General features: G+C 43.0%; 1 protein-coding gene across 1 annotated transcript in view; it reads left to right on the forward strand.

Annotated features, from left to right (window-relative positions):
• The window catches only part of GRAMD1C (GRAM domain containing 1C), a 50,632-nt gene extending 33,305 nt beyond the window's left edge, over window positions 1-17,327 (forward strand). Inside the window, exons 6-13 of the mRNA XM_074983559.1 lie at window positions 832-950; window positions 1,564-1,706; window positions 4,848-4,951; window positions 5,584-5,763; window positions 7,366-7,423; window positions 8,109-8,219; window positions 9,635-9,740; window positions 16,744-17,327. Coding sequence (XP_074839660.1) covers window positions 832-950; window positions 1,564-1,706; window positions 4,848-4,951; window positions 5,584-5,763; window positions 7,366-7,423; window positions 8,109-8,219; window positions 9,635-9,740; window positions 16,744-16,821 — 899 coding nt within the window. The 3' untranslated portion in view covers window positions 16,822-17,327. The remainder of the gene's footprint in view (window positions 1-831; window positions 951-1,563; window positions 1,707-4,847; window positions 4,952-5,583; window positions 5,764-7,365; window positions 7,424-8,108; window positions 8,220-9,634; window positions 9,741-16,743) is intronic.
• Window positions 17,328-19,211: the final 1,884 nt, after the last annotated feature.

Genomic DNA, 19,211 nt, shown 5'->3' on the forward strand with positions numbered 1-19,211 from the left:
TGTGGTCCAAGGCAAATGTGACACAGTATAGTTTTTCCATATAAAGCCTCTTTAATTTTGCCCATAGTCTATTCTGTTCTTCCAGGGGATAGGAGAGTCTAGACATAATGGCCAGTGCCTCTGTCACGTTTACTCCTAGGGGCAGCAAGCTGCAGTTTTCCCTATTCTTGTGAATTACCAACCATCTGGATTTGGTTCTAGGCTGGCCTCTCCACTGGAAATCTCTATGTCTAACAGCAAGAAAGGAATTACAAGCAGAAAGTAACCAGACAGTGTGTGCAGAGGTATTTCCGCCTCTGCATCCTCAACACACTTCTGAATTCTGACCTTTAAGTATAATCCATGTAACTATGTGTGGTTCACTGTACCATGTAGTGGCAGCTAGACCACTTCACAGAGAAAGAATGAGTGCCCTACAGCCTCAGCTGAGACTGCTGGGTTTTAAATCAAACTGTAGAGGCACCTGCATTAAGCTCCAGAGGTCCCAAGTTCAAGTCTGCCTCTAGGCAGTTACATAAGCACTCGGGTGCAATTCTCCAGTATCTTGCCCTTGTGTCCTTGTTTACACTTGTTGAGAATTGGTGTCAAATACTCTGAGCAGAGTGAGAGTGTGCAAAGCAAGGCAGAACTGGGCTCCCTATCATCCCTTCTTGTGTAACATGATCTGATTGTACACTGTGTTACATAGTTAACATATAGCAGCTCAGCAAGAAGAGGAGCAGGTGACCTTTGCTCCATTGTTCACTCTGAAGCCACTTCCAGTCAAGCTGAGGTTTGAGATGGCTCCCTTTAAATTGTTGGACATTTAATAATTATATATTTTGTGATTAGATGCTGTTTCAACCCCTTGGAATATGGATGGTAGCGGCAATCAGTTGAGGACCCTCACCTACACGATAATGATTAACAATCCTCTCATTGGGAAGTACACTACTGCAACAGAAAAGCAGGTATAGTGTGCATTCACAATGTGTCCCAAAATACGGGAAGCCCTCCCTGGGGTGTCCACTACAGTAATGACCATACTACAGAGTTTAGAATTCCGACTGTGGCTTAGCAATTAAATGTGTTATTTTTGATAATAGAATCATAGAATCTTACAGCTGGAAGGGACCTCAGGAGGTCATCAAGTCCAGCCACTTGCCTAAAGCAGAATCAACCCTAATTAAATCATCCCAGCCAGGACTTTGTCAAGCTGGGACTTAAAAACTTCTAGGGATGAAGATTCCACCACTTCTCTTAGTAACACATTCCAGTGCTTCACCACCCTCCAGCCCCTCACTGAGAATGCTAGACCAGCAGTTCTCTTCCTCTTTCATACCAAAACAGCCCTGTCCTGCTGGGATCCAATTGGGAGTCTTATCTCATTTGATTTCTTTCTATGGCCACCATGAGTTCTCCACTTGTCATTTTTTTCAAACTATTTCAGGGTCTCTCCTACTGCCAGTAGCTTTTTGGGTGATGGGTTTTGCTGTCATGAAGAATCCAAAGACCAAAAGAAAGAGAACTGAGACTGTGTATTTTAAATATCTTCTCCCTCCCTCTTTTTTTTTATATGGGTAGACCCTGAATAAACAGAGTGAGAAAGGTCAGTCTTATCACGTAGATGCAGAGGTGCTGACGCATGACGTCCCATACCATGATTACTTCTACACTGTGAACAGATACTCCATCACCCACACAGACAATCAGAAATGCAGATTACGGTGAGCCAAAGTGGGAGGCAGCGGTGGGGCGGGAGAGTTATATTATGTACACTGAATTGTGTTTATTAAACGAAATGTGTATAGCATGGAAAAGTTGAATTTCTTTGCATGAATTTCTTCCCCTGAGATGTGGCTCCACTCTGGAAACATATGTAAAAATGAAAAATGGCCCCTTTTTAGTCACTAATAGGGCTCATCTGTACTAGAGAGTTTTGTAGACAAAACTTGCAGAGTGTCTACACACAAAATATGTTTTGTCAACAGAAACTATGAACAAAAAAGTTGTGCAGGCACTCCACGGGGCCTATTTGTTGACCAAGCACATCAAAAGATTCATCTCCTTTTATGTGTAGATGTGATCTGTCAACAGAAGTTTTGTCAGAACATCTCTTCAGGCAGTAACTTCTGTAAGAGATGCTTCTAGTGTAGATGTAGCCTATGTGTCTCCTGCAAGTATTAGTCAGCCTCAGTGTCTTTAGTGACAAAAATAAGGTTTTATTCCTGTGCCTTGTGCAGCCAAAATAGCTTCAAGAGAGTAGCTGTGTCAGGCACTCTACATGGAATTGTTTACCTACTTCGGGCAAATTGCACCCGTTGATGTTGCCAAAGGCATATCCTGAAAACTATTAACTTACCCAGGTGCAAATGAGATTGGACTTTGGTCTGCACTTCCTCTGTTACTGGTGATGGTATTCTAGAGAAAGAGAACCCAGCTTGACTCTGTTCCCGAGCTGACTTTGAGATGTGGCAATCATGAGCACGTTTGATGTGAAAATCACTGAGACCCAATGAACACGCAACTTCCTAATAATTTTTTTACCATTTTGGAGTTGAAGCACACTGTATAAGAGACTAGGTCTAGTAGCAGTTAATGCTCAACATTGCTGTGTGGGAAATCGGTGTTTGATTTTAGGCTGTAATCTCTTCATCAGGGAGCATGACCCGAAAGGGATATAACCTGTGGCTGGGGAAAATTGAATGCCTTGAACAACCCATCTAGTTATATGGGTTTATCTTCACATAGTGCACTAGAGCAGCTCAGCTATGCCACTTCAGTGAAGACACTCTTACACCTGTGGGAGAGCTTCTCCTGTCAACATAGTTAATCACCATCCTGAGACCATGGCTACACTTACCAGTAGATTGGCACTGCTGCAATCAGTGCAGCAAGTGTCAGCTTAGCAAATCTAGTGAAAATATGAAGAATTCATGGGAGAGTGTTTCCCTGCAGATTTTTGTACTCCACCTCCACAAAAAATGTAAGGAGAGTCAAAAGAGGGCACTCTCTTGACACCACAGTACAGTGTAGCCCCATCTAATAGCGTCGACTTCAGTTACATTATTCATGTAACTTAGATCGATTAGCTGCAGTAATGTAGACCAGGCCTGAGAGGCAGTAGCTATGTCTAGGGGAGAAAGTAAGTAAGGAAGTGATATTTTCTCTTCATGACAGAAGAACTAGGGGTCACCATATGAAATTAATAGGCAGTGGATTTAAAATAATAAAAGGAAGTATTTCTTCAGACAATACACTGTCAACCTTTGGAACTCCTTGCCAGAGGATGTTGTAAAGGCCAGTGTTCAAAAAATAGCCAGAGAAGTTCTAGGGGCATAAATCCATCATGTGGTATTAGCTAGGATGGGCAGGGATGGTGCCCTTAATCTCTGTTTGTCAGAAGCTGGGAATGGGTGGCAGGGCACATATCACTTGATATGGACAGACCCACTTCTTCAGATCATAGCCATACCAGAACAGACTCAATATTTAAGGCGCAGAGAACCAAAAATAGTAATCAAGGTTGACAAATCAGTAAAAGATTATCAAGGTGAGCAAATCGGAGAATAGAGGGGCAGAAGGGGCCGGGGCGGGGGAGGGGGAGGGGGGAGTCAAGAATTAGATGAAGCCAAGTATGCAAAAGAGCCCCTATAATGACCTAAAAATTTCCATCCCAGTTCAAACCAGGTGTTAATGTGTCAAATTTGAATATTCAAATTTGACACATTAACACCTGGTTTGAACTGGGATGGGATTTTTTTAGGTCATTATAGGGGCTCTTTTGCATACTTGGCTTCATCTAGTTCTTGACACGCCGCCCCCGCCCTCCTTCTGCCCCTCTACTCTGATTTGCTCACCTTGATAATCTTTTTCTGATTTGTCAGCCTTGATTACTATTTTTGGTTCTCTGTGCCTTAAATATTGAATCTGTTCTGGTATGGCTATGATCTGAAGAAGTGGGTCTGTCCTACGAAAGCTCATCACCTAATAAATTATTTTAGTCTTTAAAGTGCTACTGGACTGCTTTTTTTGTTTTGAGCAATGTAGTTATACTGATATAGGTCAGTAGTGTAGACTTGGCCTAAAAAGCTGCCTTAGCTGTCTCTGAATGGAGACTCTTCTGGTCTTTTTCATACATGTGTACAGTGATGATAACCCTGAAGGGCAGAGGGATATTGGCTTTAAAAGCGATGCATATAGTGTATACGTAGGACAATAGCAAGTACAGTATGTGATACCATTTGTAACACTTGGCTGTAATTAGAGCTGGTAACATTTTTTTCTGACAAAGTTTATTCTGTTGGAAAATGTTTCATTAAGCCTGGAACTTCCCCAAGGGAGCATATCAGTTTCAACAAAATTCTGTTCAAAATTATTGGGGGAGAAAAAGCGTTTTGGTAAGATCAAAAACATTCTATTTTGACCTTTTCAAAAAGGAACGTTTGAACTCTTTTTGTGTTTTGAAATTTGACTTTTTCATATAATTTAAAATAAAGTTGAAATGAAACATTACAAATTACCTGAAAATATTTTTTCAACATTTATTTTGTGGGACATCTAGATATTCTTTTTCACGCCAATTTAGAACTAAAACAAATTTTGAAATGGTGGAATGTCCTATGAAATGGAAATTCACAGAGCTCTAGCTCCAATTCAGTTTATAACTTTTCTTTATTTAGGTCTAATCCATACCTCTTCAGTGTGAGTGCTGCCAACTAATATCATCTTGCCTATTTATAATAGTGACTGTTTTGAATTATGGACAATAAGTAAAGACTTGCTCCTGAAGCAATAGGTTAAACGACAGACCTCTGCTTCCGGTTTATGTATAATTCACTTCAGCATTCCGTTCTGTGCTCTTTCAGGGTTTCCACAGATGTGAAATACAAAAAACAGCCATGGGGCCTCATCAAGTCTTTAATTGAGAAGAACACATGGGGTGGAATAGAGGAGAATTTCAAACAGCTTGGTGAGGATTTGCTTTTTGTTGTTAAAGGTTGAAATCTTCTTTGTAGATGGATCTGATAAATTTCAGTGGTTATAAAACTGATTCTACTGGAAATAAATATACAAAGCATGAGATTACCTTTGGGTTTCCTTCAAGTCAGAGGATCCCGAAGTTTATATACTGCTCCCTCTGGGGTGTCATTGTGTTGCATTGCTACTAATAGTTTTTGAAAGGGCTCACACAGAAATTTTCCTCTTAGCAATGTCTTGTGTCCAGAAGATGGGGGACAGCTCCCAAGAAAGAGGTGCAAGGATACAAATATAAATCCTTTAGTTTCATTTCCTAAATAAATCAAACTACTTCCTTGACAGTGGCTTATGAGGAGAGAAAAAAACAGTCCTTGGCAAATACATGAAGCTGCAGTGTTCAGGAAAAGCACATATTTCATACTTGTAAAGTACTGAGTGTGATGATAGTAGTATAGGTCATTGGTGCAGTTTAAGGAAGCTCCTGTGTTCTATATATTTTCTAGATGATAACAGCCTCTATTGAGTGGCATGCCTTGCCTTTTTATTTTCTGCATCATAGCCAGGTAAGGTGACCTTTCTATTTGAAAAGCAGAGAGAGAAATAAATGCTTGTTTTCAACTGTAGAATCAGATCTGATCATGGAAGAATATGCAATAAGCCAGTCTATAGAAGATTCTGGGAAACTTGTTGCCCTAAGAAGACGAAGACGGAATTTACACCGGAATATGGCAGAGCTGCTTCCTAAACGTTCCTCACAGCACGCCGCTGGGGACATTGGATTTGAGTCCCAGGGCAACATAGTAGGTAGGTGCAGAAACATCTTTTCTATTTTAGCTGCTTGACCAAACATGTGTTAGAGTGGATGTTTAATTAGTATGCCGACAATTTTGATGCAGTTATACGTGTGTTTGTTATACTCAGTTAGGTAAATAAGTAACGGAGAGAAAGCCGTGCTCGTCTATATACTATCAAAACAAAAAAGCAGTCAAGTAGCACTTTAAAGACTAACAAAATAACTTATTAGGTGAGCTTTCCTGGGACAGACCCACTTCTTCAGACTGTAGCCATACCAGAACAAACTCAATATTGAGTCTGTTTGGTATGGCTACGGTCTGAAGAAGTGGGTCTGTCCCACAAAAGCTCATCACCTAATAAATTACTTTGTTAGTCTTTAAAGTGCTACTTTACTGCTTTTTTGTTTCAGTGAGGTAGAGAGAACTGGATTAATAGTTAATGTTTGTTTTACGTTACTAAGGCTTGGATATACAGGATCTGGAGAAAGTTTGCTTCCCTTTGCTGTAAAAAGCATTTGCTGAACTCAAGTGCAATCTATGATATATTTTGCTCCAAGGTAAATCTAAATGCAGCACAAAGCTTGCATAGGAAAAGCAGTACAACCCAATTTTAAGAACAAAATCCCAAAGCACTTAATTTTTTGACATTGAATGATCAGATAACTGAATGCAGCCCTTGAAATGGACACAATTTTACAGTTCTTTCTCTCACTCATCACTCTAAATCTTCTTGTTAGTTTGCATTTTTAATTAAACTGATTTATTTTTCTATCTCTTGGCTGCTTTTCTAATTTCTGGGGCATCAGAACTGATCTATCATTATTGCCCCTTTGTGCTACTAGATGGGACAGATTGACTTGTAATCAATGATGGCATACAACAGAAAATACTTTTGAAACAGAAGAGGAACATCTGTTGAACTAAAGTGTGCCAGAGAGCTGTAGCTTACATTAAACAACTTAAATTTTAACCACTCAACTGAAAACACACATCCCCCAAACCAAGGAAAAAGCCCTTGAGAATGGTCTACTAATCTAAGCTTACTTTGGTATGTAACTGTTTTGCTAGTTTAGGTTAATTCCCACATTCCTAATCTGCTACCACAGCTCCAGCTTTCCAGGCTGAATGCTTTTATTTTAGTGCACGCAGCAGCCTGGCTGTATAACCCTTTGCCAGATAAGGAAGACTGAATGTAAGGAACTTTTATAGATGACCAGGTAACTTACACAATTCTAAGTTAACCAGTCGGTGGTGGTGGCTGGTGACATCTTTTCAGTTTGAGAGGAAATGTACACTTCATATTGCCCTGTCCCAATAACAAATTCCCAAGATGTCCAGCAGAGAGTGATTTTAGGTATAGATCAAGCCTAAATCAAGAATATACTTCATTGCACTGCTTTGTATTGGCATAAAAGATTGACATGTGACCTTGATTCTTCAGCTGATTCCTCAATTGAGCTGGATAGAGAAATAGCTTCTGTTTATGTGCATCCCCAACTGCACAAAGCTGGTGTTTGACCCTCTCCATCAGGGCTGCCATCTAATTCACCACTTCCTATTTAGGAGAATTAATACTGAGCATTCCTAACCTGAAGTTTTTGGTGCCTTACAGAAAGGAAGAGGGATGCTGCGAGGAAGACCACAGCCATCATTGTGATAATGAGCATCTTGTAAGTACACACTGATATTAAACAGCAGTTTGACTGTTGCCCGAGAGCAAATCTTATTTACGCCTATCTGGAAGCAAGAAACAACTTGCCATGCAGTCCAGCGCTTCTCAAGTCTGTGGTATAAGGACCACTAGTGGAGTCATCTCTAGGAGTTCTCAGAATAAAAACCTTTATTGGTCATCACCTTAAACTGTAAGAGGACTGTTTCTTACTTTGTGTTTACATGACACTTAGCATAGTGGCATCCTAATCAGGACTGGCCTTAGGGGCAGGCAATCATGATGGTCACCCTGTATCCCAGCACCCAGGGGAATGGGAGGATCACTCCAGGCAAGTAACTGTGGTATGGAGAATGAAAATGCTGAGTGGTTCAATTAGTCGCTGCTTCTGCTGCTAGCTCAAGATTATGAGTATAGCACATTTTCTAATATTCATCTACTCCAGATTTAAATATGCCAAAGTACGTGACTTCCACCTCTTCTCTTGGCAGACTATTTCACTGCCTAATACATCCCACTAAGATGCTCTTCATGCCTTAAACTCCCACATGACATTTTCTCATGTCTTCAAGGAGGGTCTGTTCAGATGAGAGAGTACATTATTCATTCTGGAAACCCTGGCTCAAGTGGTGCTGCAGAAGCAAAATGGAAGCAATGTTTCTACCAGTCTGATTTCCTTTATACAGTTTGCTGCTCCTGGTTTTGCTGAATGTGACACTGTTCCTCAAACTATCAAAGATCGAGCGTGCAGCTCAGTCATTTTACCGTGTCCACCTTCAGGATGAGAAGTCTTTAAAGTGAGTGAATTTCTAACTGAATTGTTCCTGACAAATTGGGTTGGTCTCATAATGGGTAGAATTTAGGAGGCAAATCTTTAAAGGCTTTTGTGACCTGTAGCCCTTTTATAGTCAACACTGCTGTCCTGCAAATGGCTGTACACTGCACCACAGTTTTCTCCCTCTCCAGCATATTTTAGGATTAACTTGCACCTTTCTGCACAGTGTACCTTGCTGTATTTCTCCACCTCCAGTCAGCATGGAGATCTGCAGAGAATTACAGTCTCTTCTTTCTGCTGGATCCTGCAAGGTACAAATGCCTCAAAACTCATGTACTGCTCACTTTTTAAAAGGATGAAGTGACCAGACCAGTTTTGGAATGTGATGTAAGTTAACACTGAGCACTCCTGTGCTTCAAACACTAGGCACGTGTTAGCTAATTAAATGCATTAGTGTTTGCAGATGGACTTGACATTCTCAGCAAACAGGTTTGTGTATCTGACTTGAAGGAAAACGCTTGGGAAATGGCGGTCTACATTAAAAAGATTTTAGTGTGAGGGCTGATACGGTTATAACCTTATGATGCCTTTGTCTACTACTCGTGTAATGCAGACTTTGCCACCTATCCCGCTTCACCTCTGTTGAACATATCATTGAAAGACAGAATTCAAAAATCTAACCTAATCTTTAGCAGGGGCAGAGGACAGTGTCCCTTGTTGTTTCAGGTTAGAAGAGACTTTTGAAATGTAAGACTGGCAGAAGAACTTGATCACATTTGCTATGGTTATGCTACAGCGCTCTGTTGACAGACGTCGCTGTCGGAAGAGATTTCCAGACAAAAGTTCTGTCAACAGAGTGTGGCCACGCAGAAAAGCCAAATGGAAGACTGCTCAGCAATGTCAACAGAGCAGACAGACTGCCCAGCTGCTCCCTCAACAAAATGGGCATCTGAAAGCACAGCAGACAGGGCTGCCTATTGTTCTGGATGCCTTGTCTATCGAGAGATGGCCCCCAGGGCTGAAAGGCAGAATGCTGCCCACGAAAATGCTGAGTTTTGTCGACAATATGCATTTTGTGTGTGGATATTCCACCAGTTTTGTCTACAAAACTGGGGTTTTGTTGGTAAAACTCGCTAGTATAACCATAGCCTTTAACTTTCCTTCAAACGAAAGATTTTACTCTGTTTAGAAGTCTGAGGAATTCTGCTGTGTTATTACTTTACTTACAGGTTCCCTCTTAATATTCAGTGCATACAAATGCACTAGGAAAAAATCACTAAGGAAGTGGTAACATGGTTTCAAATACAACTATACACGGTCTTAAAAAAGTTGGCATGAAAAATGCTAGTGAATGTGGTCAGGCCTGTGATTGCTGAGTATGGCTGTGCAGATATTTATTCCATGGTATTGATGATTCTCATCATGTTCCCTTTTCAGCTTAGCCCCTGATGTGGCGTCCAGAGAGGAAATCCCTCAGCATGACAAAGAACAGGTTCAGCAGGTGAAGGGGGTGCTTCAAGACTCTATTGACATTTTGGAACAGGTAGGCTTCCTCCACACCCCCCATTTTGTAGCCTTGGAGGTAGCTGTGAGGAAACACAACTTCCAGGTCATTTTGTACAAGTTTTAAAATCCCCTTTAAAAAAGGTCTTGGTCAGTGAAATAAACGAGCAGTCTGCAGCTGCCTGTCTTCAGGAAGAAGAAAAAGCTGGAGTAGGGCAAGTAAAGAAAGTTGCGATGTTTACAGGCCTTGCCCCTGTTCTTCTGCCATTGTTCATTTGTCTTTCCATATGCATTGCCTGTTTCCTGAGCATTTCTCTTTTGCTTACAGGACTGACCAAGCTGAATAAGAAATGTTTAAAAAAAAATTGAGTTTGATACAGTCATTGCACCTTTGAGACTCAAAAAAATTAGAAGGGGAATACACCTGTTAAATAATTTAGTACCTCCTCCTAGCAGATCTGGGTTCTTCTCCATAGCTCATGGTCCATTGCTTTAACTACTTCAGGTTCCTGTGACTGGGCTTCAGTATTATTCTTGGAGACTGTTCCTCAGCATTGTAGATCTAACAAATGGCAAATTTTAATTGCATAAATTTTCCTATTAAATTTTTTCTCCCATAATGCAGTTCTGGTCCCTTGGGTCATTCTGTTCTCAGGCAAAAATATTATCTGACAGCGTGGATGACTTTGGCAGTACAGGAGTTTGAGGCATATCATATTACAGTAAAATGTTTTAAAAGGGAACTTAGTCAGGTGGATTTCAGTTTGCTTCTATCCTATTATGGCTTAGAGATAAAGTCCTGGCAGAAAACATCACAGAGCCACTGGATTTCAAATCCTTTCCAAATGAAGGGTGTTTGTAAGGGTGGAAGATGCTAACAGGACTTGGATACACAGTAGAAAATGTCATGATGTGAAGGGTTATCTGCCTATCTCAAAATATTCAGATTCAGCTTGAATAGGCTGCCTTTTTGATAGCATTCAGTGCAGAAGTGGAGACAAACAAGAAGTCTTCACAAGCTGGAACAGTCTGTCTTGCTCAGTGAAGTTCTAGAATGTCCAGGTGGCTTTGACATGCAAATCCTAGTGCAAGAATATTTGGACCACTTGTTGGTGGGAGGCTGTCAGTAAGGAAGACACCAGCGTCTATCAAACTGGTGATTTAGGCACACACTTACAAACCCCCTCTCGATACTGATAATCCTTTACAATGACATCTTCGTTTCTAACTTTGTTTCCTTATTTTGGTGAATGCTGTACGTTGTGAGGGAGCTCTAGTGTTATCCGGAGAGCACAGGCTTCCTTGATCTCTGTCAGTTTGATTTGAAGCTTGAATATAGTACAGAGACAGCATTGGTCTTACTAGTAGATTATCCTAGACAAGGTCATATAGTATAAGAGTGTTTGGGAATTGTTTCAAACACTGCTACAAGCTACAGTGTGAACATGACTTTGGATGCAGTTGTGAAAAAGGCTAGTATAATTCTGAGGTGCAGTAACAGGAATTTTGTGAGTAAGACACAGGAGATACTCAGCACTGGTGAGGCCTCTGCTGGAGTACTGTGCCCAGTTCTGGGCCCCACACTTTAAGAAAGATATGAACAAATCAAAAAGGATCCAGAGAGGAGCAACAAAAACGATAAAAGATTTAGAACACATGGGGTGTGTCTACACTAGCTCCCTATTTCAAAGGGAGCATGGTCAGTAGGGTGTCGGGAGATTATTAATGAAGTGCTGTGGTGCATATGCAGCACTTCATTAAGCTAATTCTTCACCGCAGGAACTTCAAAGTGTTAAACTTCTAAGAGCTGGCTCGCATGTAGCCGCGGCTCACCTGCCGGTACTTTGAAGTTTAACACACGCGAAGCCAGCACTTTGAAGCTTAACACGTGTAAGTTGCTGTGAGGGAGAATTAGCTTGATGAAGTGCTGCATATGCAGCACAGCACTTCGTTAATAATCTCCCGACACCCTACTTACCATCCTCCCTTCGAAGTAGGCAGGTAGTACAGACACAGCCATGCTGTACTAGGAAATATATAACTAGGAAAAGTTATATATGCTTAGGTTTGGGGCTTTTTTAAGTCTTGAAAAAAGAAACCCAAATGGTGACTTTATAACAATCTTCAAATATGGGCTATTACCAAGAGGACAATGTTGAATTGTTCTCTATACCCACTGAAGGTTGGTCAAGAAATAAGGGGTTTAACCTCTAGTAAGGCAAAATTGTGGTTAGGTATTAGGAATTGCTTTCTGACTATAAAGGATAGTTAAGCTCTGGAACAGGCTTCCAAGGGAGGCTATGGAATCCCCATTACTGGAGATTTTTTAAGAACAGGTTGGTCACACATGTCAGCAAGGGTCTAGGTTTATCTGGGCCTCCCACAGTATGGCGGGGTGGACTTGACTTTTCTATGATTCTGTGCCCTTCCCCTTGCAATGGAAAAGATCACGTGCCCATGCTGATCCTTTTACAGCTATCCAGTATCATTGCTGTTGGTTGTGAGGTTAGTTTGGTGCATTCGTGAATGCAGGGCAAGTTAAGATGGCTTTTGAATGGCTGCATTCTCTTCTTTCTGGGAGCCACCAGGCAATTGTTCAATCTGTTCTGAGGACTGCTTTGCAAAGGGTATCACAGGGTTTTTCTCGGTCATACCTCTTGCTCTGTGTGTATGTAAGATGGCAACAGATGAAGATGAGCTGGCTTCAACTTGCAGTAGCATCAATGTGCAGATACTTGACTCAATCTTTGTTTCAATATTTATTTTAAAAACTCCACATTTTTAAAATTATCTGTTAGGGGGGTCCTTGAGGGAGAGCACTTTCTGGTGGGATCATTCCTTTTGTCCTTCCCTCCTTCCCATGTTCCTCTGATTACTTAGCACTGTGGTTTTCAAACTTTTCTATACCACGATCCTGTATTATAGAATGGAAAAGTTTTGGGACCTGCCCCACTTCCATCTAGCTATAAAAACAAGAGGGTGGAGGCGAGGGGGAAGGGTGCAGACCCATTTGTGTCCCCTGATTTGGGAAGCCATGGTTTAGCAAATGAAAGATTGCAAAATTGACCGATTTTTGTTTTTATTTTTATACTTTTTAGCCTATTAACATTTAAACTTAATTCTAAATCATAGAAATGCTTTGGGTAGAGAAACTGAGGAGTTGCTCTAAGCTACTTCTGCCTGTCAGCTGCTTAATCAACCTTTTCTCACACTCCACAAGAAAAATCATATGACACAATGGCAGGTTTTGGTCTTCCTCATTCATAGGTAGGTCCTGCCCATAAATTGGTGCTGATCTGGTATTAATGACTTCTATCCAGCTACGAAAATATTTCTGTCAATTAGTGATGGAAATTGCAGGCAATAGAAGCAGATTCTCCATGTTTTTTCTGACTCTGTCTCTCCTCTTTCCTTACTTCCTACTGTTCTGACAGTGGTTAATTCCAAATAGTTAAATGCTGTTTTAAAGAACATAGAAAATTAAATATTTAAATATATTGACTGATAATTTAACCATTTTTTCTATCTAAAAAAACCCCAGCCACCCACCAGTGTTTTCCTGTGTAAGTCGTGGTACACTTCTGATTGCTGTAATATTATGCCCTTTCTAGAGCTGGCATCTTTGTGTCTTCACCCTTGTTCCTCAAAGCACACTAAAGGCATCATGCCTCTAATGCTATGCTCGCCTTGTGTGGTTCTTTCAGTATTTACCATCTGCAGTAACTATGTTAAAAATGATAGTGTGATGGTTTCTTGCATGCAGAGTAGACAATGCTACCTCAGCATAACCGGGACAAATCAGCCAGTGGGCCCCTTAGAAAGGATGGACATGGCCTCTCCTACTGTTGGGCACAGGAAAACTTCTTTTCTTTCCAGTCTCCTACTGTCTGTGTTTCTATGGATTATTTTATCTGATTCACATTTACCAGCCACATAGACCCTAACTTTCAGCTCTTTCCCATAAGTACAGTAAATCCTCGCAATATGCACAATCAAGTTGCCTGTGTTTTGGGTTAATGCGACTGGAGCCCCTGGCAGGAGCAGGGAAACCTGCTGCCACCCCAACCGGAAACCACTTCTGTCAGGGGCAGCAACCATGAATCAGTCTGCTGTCCTGGACAGGAGCGGTTCCTGGTCCCCACTGTGGTGGGGAGCTGGGAACTGGGTAGCAGTCTTGCTCCTGGCTCCCCTCCACTTGCAGAGCCAGGAAACTGAGCAGGGCAGCAGCCCTGGTCAGTTTCTTGGCTCCAAGGAATGAAGGGGAGCCAGAAGCCAGACTGCCCCTGGTTCCTGGCTTCCCTCCAGGGGCTGGAGCCAGGAAACTGACCAAGGTTGCTGCCCTGTTCAGTTTCCCCTCTCTGCAAGCAGAGGGGAGCCAGGAGCCGGGCTGCTGCCCAGTTCCCAGCTCCCCGCTGCTTATGGGACCTGGGAAACTGACCAGCTGGTAAGTGGCAGGGAGATGGCAACTCTGGGAGTTACTCATGGAGACAGTTCCCTGCCCTTCAGAGGCTCCAATCTAGACAGATGAGACAAACAAGGGAAGGACTGACATTCTTGTTTTAGAGCTAGGAAACTGAAGCCCAGAGAGCTTAACTGATTTACCCAAGGTAGCATTCTCCCCTTCCTTCCCTGGAGCCAGAAGCAGCCCACAAAGAGTCAGAGAATTCCCCTGCTATGGGCACTGCCATGTGTCCTCATCGTAGGCAGCCCTACACTTCCTCTATTGCACGCTTCTGCAATGGGAGGCAGGAAATGTCGGGCAGAGAATTGAATACAGAGTTCTTACTGCTGTACTTCCAGGACCATCCTTCACCTCTGTGTAAAAACACTTCCAAGGGAAGATGAACTTAAAAGGCACAAAAAATACACTGACAGGCAGTCAAGCTATTTGACCCACACCTGAAGCCTCCAGCTGAAAGATCTCTTAACATGGTATGTTTGTGGCACACACTTCTGCATGTATATTCATCTGCATATGCTACAATCTGAAAAAGAGGTCAGAATATGTGTTGAGGTTAAAATATGGCCCTTTATGCCTAAATTTAGGGAATACTTAATGTAGTATTTCCTATACGTTAGAGCAGCACAATAGGTCCTAGCTTATCACTGATTCATTGTGTTTCCTTAGGCAAGTCATTTAATTGCTCTGAACCAAATTCCTCATGTTCTTAGAAAATCCCCTCTGCAAGTTTTTTACCCAGCACCTGAAAGAAAATCCAACTAAAAGCCTGGTTGAAACAGAGAACTAAAATTTGGGGGCAGGAGGGAAGGCACCAGTGTTAATCATTGACATAAATAATGGCTAAATGTAATGTTTCTGGGGTGCTGCATTCTTATTCATAGACTTCAAGACACAAGGGACCAGTCTTCTCCAAAATAACTCCCACTCCAGAGCTTTTAGATCTTGATTTCAAAATGGCCAGGGATGGAGCCTCCGCCTGGATTATTATTAGTGAATGTATATAATTCTTCTGAGACTCCCTTCCTGTTCCCTTTATACAGTACCAACAGCAACACATTCCCCCAACTGCCAGTCCCCATCTCCTGGCATCCCATCACCCCCAAACCATCTCCTAACACCAATGATAATCCCCTCATGAGATCAGCTGCATGACCTCAAAAAACAGCCACCAGCCCCACATCTAGGCAGCCTCAAATAACCTTCACCCACCAGCCCAGCACTGTCACTGAAACATTCTCCCCCTGCCCTTCCCAGACCCACCCTGCCCCCTCCCTCCCTGGTGGGACCCCAGAAGAGCCAGTGCCCGGGGGTGCTGCCAGCACCTTGGTTTCAGATGTTGCACTAGCAGTTGCTGAATCTTGAGTCTGAGCTCAAGTCTGCCTGCTCCACCAGTGGTGCTGTGCTTGGCTTGGCTCCTTCCTCCTCCGACCCCCAATAAACCCCATCTCAGCTCAGTCCCCAGTGGTGCTGTGGCCACCACAGGTCCTTCCCTTCTCTGGCCCCCAAGGCACCTCTTCCCCCCAGCAGTCCTGTGTCTACTACCTCCACACACCTGGCTCCTTCTTTCTCTGCCCCCCAGAAGTGCTGTGCCGGGCTTGGTTCCTTCCTCCTCTGCCCCACAACAATCTCAAGCCCAGCTCTGCCCCTTAGTGGTCCTGTGCCCCCCTGCTCAGCTCTTTCCCCTTTCTGCCCCCACAGCTACCCAGCCTAGCTCTGTCCCTCAGCAGTCCTGTGTCTAGCTCAGTACCTTCCCTCTCTAGCCTCCAGGCACCTCAAGCAGTCTTGTGTCCCCCTGCTCAGTTTTTCTCCCATCCATCCTTGCCAATCTCTGTCCCCACTCCTCTACTCTCTTCCCTTCCCTTCCCAGCTCTGCTCTGCTCTGCTGCCCGCCTCGCTCCACGCAGGCCTGTGCCTGGCTTTACCCCCCGAGCTCGGCTCCCTTTGTTTCTTTTCAGACTGGCTATCTCCTGTCCATTCCCAGCTCAGCTCTCATCTCATCTCCCTGCTCTCTCACATGGGTACAAAGTTGCAGGGATTGCTGTTTCAGCTGGGCTGGCTTATCCTCTGGCTCTGCCTTCCTAGTGCAACTGGGGGGCTGCTACCTCAACTTACTTTCTGGCTACCACTGTCTCTGCACTGTCCAGTAGAGCGCACCAACTGCCCAGTAGAGCTGCTCTGCAGCGGGCAGCAGGTGCAAGGACTCACCATTGCACACCTAGAGCTCCAAGAGCACTGCAGCTATTTAAAAGAGCCCAGGTCTTCCAGCTGCCATTACTGCTGTAGTGGCCGGTGGACCCCAGACACTTGAGAAATTGCACTGTTTACTCCCTCCCTTGGTTGGCTTGATACTCACAGGGTAACAGAACATAGAACAGCTCTGTAACTATGCAGAAATGATAGTCTGTACTGAGTCTTTTGCTTCTAACCAGCTGTTATATAAATGATTTAGTGCAAACTACTGTTAAGATGAAAAGGTGGGAGGGAATTATTCTGAATGTAAAAATAAAACGTGATTTTCCAGGTCTCTCATCTTTGCATAATTTATATATTTTGTGGGGGGTTGGATTTTATATCTCCACAGCTGAAGAACTCCCTTTCCAGGCTTCAGAGAAGCTTTGATCAGCTGAACAAGACCAAGAGAGATGAGACGGAGAGCTGACATTACCAACGCCCACAATTCAAGATGCTAGGAGAAGGAAAATGCTGTACGTCTGTCAGGGGGTGGGGGTGTTCAACAGTCTGTTGTCTCAGGACTTTTTCTATTTTTTGCTCAGTGGCTGCTTGTGCAGCTAATAAAGGCCTCTGGATAAAACAGGGTAGGTTCTGAGGTCCTGTAAACTCTGAGATTTCCCCTCCCCACGCTACATGTGGTTTTCTAGTGAACAAGTTAGAGGTGTGAATTCCTGACATGAAATAAAACATTGTACTCTACCGTGTAACTGTGATGAGCAAATTACAGAGAAGAGCCACCTCAGCACAGCAATGATTGTATCTAAGGAAATCTGAACTCTTTGATATTGATTGGAAGAATAATTGGCACTACAAGGTAAGGCAGTGAGTGGAAAGACATTCTGTAACACAAAAAGAAAAAGCAGGTAGTGGTTTCACAAGGGCAGAGTATTCATATGCTCTTTCATAAGCATACATACTCAAACAAATCAGCAGTTTTAAATACCCATATTTATTTTTTTTAATTGTTTTTCTGTTTCACTAACCGTGTGAGAGCTCAATGTTTAATCCCTTATTAAACTGGCTCTGTAAACTGAGGGTCTCTGATACTGTAATTCTTCTTATGCCACCCTAACTGGTCAGCTCACCTGATGACATTTCAGTACTCCACAACAAATTGTCCCCTCTTTCCTTTGTGTGATGGTCATCCCTCTTGCTATATATGTAAGTAAGATGATAACTGGCAATGATGAGTGGGCTTCATGTGCAGTGGCATCAGTGTGCAGATATTTGCCAGTCTGCATTTCTAGCTCTAGCCTTTCTAGGATTACAGGTGGCAGTTGCTAGAACTTTGCCAACTCTACGCCACAAATTGGACTGTTTAATCATGTTTGAAAAATATGTTTGTACCCTGCCTGACTTATGAGGTGTTATGATTTTCATGTCTTTGTAAATGTTAGGATGCGTGTTTTAACTCTAAAAGGTGGTTCCCCAATGTTGTTTTTATGTTCAAACAAGCAAAAAGAAACTGTTATAACTTGGTTCAGTTACAAGTGTTTGAAAGATGGCTACTCTTGTGCAGAAATGGCCAGTTTCCTTGGCAGCATATGCAGGTCCTCATTGTGCTACAAACCCATTTGATCAGTGTATAGATCAGTGTATCTTGTATCTAAGAGTTTCTTGAAAACAGAATGTATTCTGTTAAAATTGGTGTTCTATATACACTACAAATATGAACTACATCAGGGGATCTGGTCCACAAACCTATCTGTTTTCCACTAGTGCTAGGATGTTGCTGAGTATTTCAGAAGGAGCAGAATAGGTTCTTGTCTCTGTTGTAGACTAGCACTTTTAAAACTGAAGGACAACAGTTGTTACCAGGGTCCGTGAAGCAGTTGTAGATGGCACTGAAAAAGCATTGCACTGTGACAATGAAAATGTGAGCTCAGTGCCTCGCTTAAATTTGCATCCAGTAGCTGGCAAGAGCCAAGTCTGTGACAGTTATTAGGGCATTATTTCCCACTCCAGCCAGCTTTTAGCAGCTAAGATGCAAAACTGGTGCTTGTCTGCTATGAACTGAAATACTGTGGCTTGTGGCTGTAGGATTTACACCCACCCACTGGGTTGTGGAGCCAAGAATTTCCCAGGACTGTGCATTGAGCAGGAAGGACAGATATGTGTAGCGTCACCTCTGTAGTAACAGAGAGAAAGCCCTGCTAGTCTATATACTATCAAAACAAAAAAGCAGTCCAGTAGCACTTTAAGACTAACAAAATAATTTATTAGGTGATGAGCTTTCCTGGGACAGATAATTCTTCGGATCATAGCCATACCAGAACAGATTCACCTTGATTACTATTTTTGGTTCTGTGCCTCAAATATTGATCCTGTCCCGGTATGGCTATGGTCTGAAGTGGGTCTGTCCCATGAAAGCTCATCACCTAATAAATTATTTTGTTGGTGTTTAAAGTGCTGCTTGCTGAACTACTTTTTTGTTTTCAACGCCTCTGTAGTGCAGCCTTCGCTGAGTCGGACCTTCCCCCGACTGTCTATGTCACAGGTTTGTTTGTTATAGTGTTGATTTTATAACGGGGCCCGGCCGCCTTGTCTTGCTCATCAGCTGTTGCTTTGCTGGGCAGCTCCTCTCCCTTGTGCTTTTCAAAAAGGCGGCGTTAAACCGGGGCCAGGGAGCGTGGCCCAGGCTCAGCTGACAGCGCCCACAGCGGGGTCGTCAACGCGGATGCAGCTGTGCTGACTCCCGGCGCCTCCAGCCGCACCCGGGAGCGGTGCGCAGCGCCCCAGCCTGGCCGGGCAAGGTCACGGGTGCGCGCGGCCGGGCCCGTGACGTAACGTCTGCCCAGCGTTCTGGGCCAGTCTGCG

The sequence above is a fragment of the Carettochelys insculpta genome, chromosome 1 (genome assembly GCF_033958435.1).
Source record: "Carettochelys insculpta isolate YL-2023 chromosome 1, ASM3395843v1, whole genome shotgun sequence".
NCBI lineage: Eukaryota > Metazoa > Chordata > Testudines > Carettochelyidae > Carettochelys > Carettochelys insculpta.